General features: G+C 26.0%; 1 protein-coding gene across 2 annotated transcripts in view; it reads left to right on the top strand.

Annotated features, from left to right (window-relative positions):
• Positions 1-6,313, top strand: part of LOC117173680 — a 19,705-nt gene that overhangs the window by 697 nt on the left and 12,695 nt on the right. The window contains exon 1 of one of the 2 annotated variants that reach the window (XM_033362324.1): positions 5,423-5,599. The exons of the other annotated variant lie outside the window; for it this stretch is intronic. Coding sequence (XP_033218215.1) covers positions 5,456-5,599 — 144 coding nt within the window. The 5' untranslated portion in view covers positions 5,423-5,455. Of the gene's footprint in view, positions 1-5,422; positions 5,600-6,313 lie in introns of those variants that run through there. 2 annotated transcript variants of the gene reach the window in all.

Genomic DNA, 6,313 nt, shown 5'->3' with positions numbered 1-6,313 from the left:
TTTTTTTTAGTTTTTTTTTTTTTAGTTTCATTGCATTATCTCACATTCTATTTAATTATTGAAAATTTCATCGAATTATCTTAAGGTCTGCTTAATTACAGTCAATTCCAATGCATTAGTTTTCTTGAATTGTAATTAAAATTTCTTTTAATTTACTTCAATTAATGTGCAGTCTATTAGGTTTTTCTGAATTTTGCAAATTTATTTTAAATTGTGTTGAATTCTGGTAAATATTTGTCAAATTTGTTGAATTTCCTTAACTTCTTTGAATTATAAACACTTCAATTCTGATAAACAATTAAATATTATCTTAAACAATATTAATATCAATTTAATTCCATTGAATTGGCTCTGTAATAATTTAATCCGTTAATTTATGTGACTTTCCGAAAAAGTCTCCCGAATTTTTTCTCATTCTTATGAACTCCGTTAAATTCTCTTCAATAATATAATTTAAATTTAGTTAAATTACTTACATAATTAAAGTTATAGCAGATTCTGATTATTCCTCTTAAATTCTGATTAATTTTCTTCAAATTTGCTAATTGCTCCCGAAAAACTTTCAATCTAATATTAATAGTAAATATTTAGTTGAATTCTGTTAAATAGTCTTGGATTCAATTGAATTCATTTAAATATCGTTCAATGTTCTTCGGTTCTGCTAACGCTTAATTTTTTTTTAATTCATTGTATTAGACTTAAATTTGGTTAAATTCTCTTCATTTTTATGGCATTTTAATCAATTCCGTTTAATTTCCTTCTATTCCGTTCAATTCAACCCAATTCCTATTTAATTCGAATAATTTCAGTTAAATACCGTTAAATAATAAATCATCGGTCGAAGAAGTGTTTGATTTGAAATTTTGTTTTCAAATCATTGTGTAACCGATAAATTATGTTGGAGTATAATAATTTTCTTGGATTTTGTTAAATTCTCGTGAATGCCCCTAAGGTCTGACCAATTCTGTCCAATTTTCTTTAATTAAATAAAATTCTTCTGAATTGCGTGTTAATTCTTTTGAATTGTATCAATTAAAAAAATTTAATTATATTAATACAAATTATCTGTCGTTTAGTGCAATTACATTTTAATTTCGTTTAATTATTTACTATTCTGGCAAATACTCGTCTGAAATACGTTCCATTTTCTTCAACTTCTTTTTATTTTTATCGAATTCGGTTGAATACTTTTAAATTCCGTCCAATTTTCTTAAATTCTGTTTAATTCTAATACATTTTTCCAATTTTTATGGAATCTGCTTATTTATGTAAAATTCTGTTAAATTCTCTAGAATTCTGTCTAATTTTGACAATCGCCGCTACATTATTTTAAATTAGGTTAAAAAATAAACCGTGGGTTTAGTTGAGATTCTTTAAAAGATATTAAATTCACTCTGATTCTATAATATAATGAACATTAATGTATTATGACTTTAATTCCGTAAAACTTTTTTTTTTATTTCGTTAAATTCAAACCAATTATATCACTCTTTTAAAATTTTGTTTATTTCCATTAAAATTAATTGACTTTATTTTAAATTAAGTTTATTGATCTTTCAGGAATTTAATGTAAATACTCTCGAATTTAGTTGAATTATTTTTAATTCTGGTAAATATTTCTCTGAATACGGTTTCATTCTCTTCAACTCCTTTTAAATCTCATAATTACGTTCAAATTTCCAAATTATGTTGTTGTTAGGTCATTTTTATCGTATCCGGTTGAATCATCTTAGATTCCGTCTATTTCTTTTTAATTATTTTCAATTTTAATCAATTTATTATCATTTTTATGTCATTTTCCGTTTAAATATTTAGAATTTTTCATAATTTTAATAAATGTCGCTATATTTTTTTTAAACTCATTATTCAAATTAAGTAGAATTAACTTAAATTCTTAAAATTTCTAATTAATCTATTAAATACCAATAGGTTTGCTTCATTTCTGCTAATTTATTTTGAATTCACTTTTTATCCAATTGTGGATATTTAGTTGAATTATGTTGCATTTAATTAAACTCTGTCGAATTTCGTTAAGTGGTCTTGAATTCCAGTGAAGTTTCTTTTATTATTTTCTAAATTCATGCTGTGAATTGATTCAAAGTTGAGTTTATTTAAATGTAATTCAATTCACTGTAATTCTATAATATAACATATATTAATATATTATTAAATTTGCTTGAGTTCTCGTAATTTTTGGTATTCCGCTGAATTTCGTTCAGTTTTCTTCTATCCCGTTCAATTCACGCCAATTCCTTTTCGACTTAATTTAATTCAGAATACCGTTAGACTATGTCAGATTCGGTTTAAATTCTTTTTGATTTCATTGAATTATCGTGAATTTAGTCCATTATTCTTCAATTAATTAAAATTCTCCTCGATTTCGATTTACTTCTTCTAAATTGCGTTCATTTTCATTAAAATAGTTTGCTTTCATTTTAAATTAAATTAATTTAAAATCTTTAGAATTAAGTGTAAAGACACTGAAATTTCGGTGAATTTTTGTAATTCTGGCAAATATTTCTCTGAATTTCCATTTCAGTTCCTTGCGCTTCTTTTAAATCTCATAATTACGTTGAAACTTCAGAATTATTTTAAGTTTTGTTTAATTTCCTTCAATTCTGCTCATATGTATGGAATTTAGGAAAAATATATTAATTATTGTTAATTTTGCATACTTTCCGTTCAATCTCTTGCATTTGACTTGGTAATTTTGAAAATTCTCTTGAAACCCATAAAATTCTCTTCAAATGAATATTGCTTCCCTTCACCGTGAAAAATGATATTTTTAGTTAAAAATTTGTATTTTTGATTCAAAACTTAACCTTCTTTGTGAATAATTTTGCCTTTATCATTTAAAAATGTTGTTGAAAAATCGTTTCCTACTAGAACATTATTCTTTTTGTTGGAAAATTCATCTTTATGTTTCAAAATTTATCTTTTTTAGTTGGAAATTCAACTAATTGATAAAAATTGATCTAGTTTTTTACAAAGTCATATTTTTTAAGACTCACCTCTTTGAATGAAAATTCAACTATTCTATTTTTTAAAATAATTCTTGGAGTTAAAAAATCATCTTTTGGGTTAAAATCTCTTTTATTAAAAATTGATCTTTTCTATTTCAAGATTCATGTATTTTGCCAAAAAAAAGTTTTCGAAAATTATTCTTCTTGTTTGAAAATGCACCCTTTTTTTAATACAACTGTTAGGTTTTTAATTAATTTGGTTTGGTTAAGGTTTCAAAAAATTGGTAGAAATCTCAACTATTCGACTGAAAATTAACTTTTTATTCAAAGTTCATGTTTTTCGTTTAAATTTAAAAATTCGGATAAAGATATTTTTATAAAAATGTTACTTTTTGATAGAAAATTCCCTTTAAATACATTTTTTTCTTTGTTTTGAAAATGTAACCGTTTTGTAGATAATTTGTCCTTTTGGCTTTAAAACTCACGAAGTTTTCTTGTTCAAAATTTAACTATATGATTAACAATTCATCTTTCTCATTTCAAAATTCAACTAAGAGTTAAAATAGTTTGTTAAAAATGTATATTTTTTCGTAATTTACTTCTCTTATTTAAAATCGAACTTCTTTGTTGCCAATTCCATTCTTCTTTGATGAAAATGATTTTTTTGCCGAAAATCTTAGTACCGATTTTCACAATCGTCAACTATTTTTAAAATATATGTAAAAGTTTACAATTTTGATAATATACAATTACAACTGTTGTAATTTTGATGATTTAAATTGGACTTTTCTTCAATTATAAAAATTTAAAGTTGAAAAATTGATTTTTAAATTGAAACTTATCCAAACTTTTAAATTTTTTATTTATACGTCTTTAAGATCGAAGAAGGGCACACAAATTAATTCTTTGGAGTGGGAAGAACCGTGGAAGATTTCAAAAATATTTTTGAAGCCTATATCAGGACGTAAAATTTCGTTGCGCATTTTTTATCACCCGGGCAAAAAGTGATAGCTTTTTTATTTTTCTAATTAAAGCCAAAAAATGGACTTTTCTGGAAAAATCGATTTTAATTCGTTTTTCAATTCAACTTGTGCTCAGTCAATCAAATTGGAATTTATTTATTTGAATTTTAGGAAAAGTAGTCGTATAATCAGGTGATATCAAAGCGTTATAACTAAATAAATAAATAATATTGCGTAATATGAAATAATTTATTCTATCTTAACAAAAGAATATAGTCTTTTACAATTCGTAACATTTAAAATTTCGAAAATAAAACTTATTGATTTTAAAGTTTTTTCCGTTATTAAATAAATATTTATTTTTAAAATATATAAACGTCTTAAATATAAATATTATGCTTACTTAATTTATTATTACTAATGCGATTCTTGTTCGCTTTTACATTTACTTTGATAAACGAAACGACGAAAGTTAGAGCCACAAGACCACGAATTCAGGTGAAAAAAATTAAAATAGATTTTTCCCCGAAAAAGTCAGTTTTTTTGCTTTATTTCAAAAAATAATAAAGCCACAACTTTTTTTGTTTCTACAGAAAAAATGGTCAATGGAAGACATAATCTCTAATAATTAAAATGTGTCCTTATTTGATCCAGGAGCTATTTTAATTGTATATCCCAGTGGGTACAAAATTTGGCCACGTCTTCACGACATCGTTACGACATCTTCACGATAACTTTACGACATCCTATTTCCATGTCGTTAAGGTGTCTTTACCATATCGTAAATAAGTCGTATGCTCTGACGATGTATTTACGATATCGCAAACACACCGTAACGACATGGACATAGGATGTCGTAAAGTTGTCGTAAACATGTCGTAACAATGTCTTAAAGACGTCGCAAAATTGTGTGCCCATTGAGATCTTAAACCACAACTTTGTTGAATTAACTTCAATTCAGCATTTGATTGAATTTAGTTAATTTCCTTTCATTTCTGTACGATTGATAAAATTCTCAATAAATTAAATTTATTATCCAAGTTACAATTTTTATTTTATTTCACAGTATCCAAAAGGTGGCAAATCCTCAGTCAAAGTTCATGGACAAATTTCACAAGACTTGACTCTAGTTTTGAAACCTGGGGCTTATCAAGGTATCCCCAAAATCCGTATAACACAATAAACAGCAATGTTTTTAAGAAAGTAGTACACATGTGTGGAAAATATTTAACGAGTGTAAGTTTGAGTCTGGAAGCATTTCAAAAAATATGCAGGATGACGCGCAATATTCAAGAATTGCATTTGTTTGACATTTTGCCACATGTTGAAATATCATCATCGTCTATCAATGAAGCTCAATACGAATTGTCTCACTGGAAAAATTTTAAATTTGATTGTCATTGCAATGACAATCACTGGCGAGAAATTATACAGTGGTTATTATCTAACGGAGGAAAAATCAAGAAATTTTCTTTAAGCTTGTGTCATCATTTCTACAGGGAAGAGGATTTTGCAATTTTATTCAAAACAATGAAAAGCCTCATTTCCTTTCATTTAACGGATTGCAATAGAATGAATTTTTTTGGAAATTCCCTTAATCATCTGCCATTTGACACTGTTGAAGAAATTTGCTTAGAAAATGTACAAAATGTTGACAACTATTTACTTTGTTCGGTGAGTAATTATATTCACATTGGCTACTTTGAATCCACTTTGAATCCCTTGATTAAAAATGGTAGTATTTGGTTAAAAGTTTTATTATTTTATTCAAAATGCACCTATTTTGCTAAAAAGCCACTTGGTTAAACATTGAGCTATTTTTTGCAAATAAAGTTTTTTATGCAGATTCATCAACTGATTAAAAAATGTAGTATTTAGTTGCAAATTTTCTTATTTTGTTGAAAATGTTACTATTTTGTCAAAAATACATTTTTTTGTGGTTATAAACTCAACTAATTTGTTGAAATATTAATTACTTTTCATACATTTATTTTGTTTGTTTGTTGTAGATTCATCCCCTTGGGTTGAAAATTTAACTATTCAATGTTTAGGAAAAATTATCTTCTGGGTTGAAAAATCCTGCCCTGAGTTGAATTCTTTAGTTAGAGATCCATTTCATTTGTTGAAAATACAACTATTTTATACAAAATTCGTGTGTTTGTTTGTTTGAGAATCAATTTTTTTAAATACCCAGTGAGCACAAAATTTGGCGACGTCTTTACGACATCGTTACGACATCTTTACGAGAACTCTACGACATTCTATGTCCATGACGTTAAGGTGTCTTTACGATATCGTAAATAAGTCGTATGATCTGACGATGTATTAATGATATCGTAAAGACACCGAAACGACATGGACATAGGATGTCGTAAAGTTGTCGTAAAG

Source organism: Belonocnema kinseyi, chromosome 1 (genome assembly GCF_010883055.1).
Source record: "Belonocnema kinseyi isolate 2016_QV_RU_SX_M_011 chromosome 1, B_treatae_v1, whole genome shotgun sequence".
Lineage (NCBI taxonomy): Eukaryota > Metazoa > Arthropoda > Insecta > Hymenoptera > Cynipidae > Belonocnema > Belonocnema kinseyi.
This window is presented reverse-complemented; position numbering and strand designations above follow the sequence as displayed.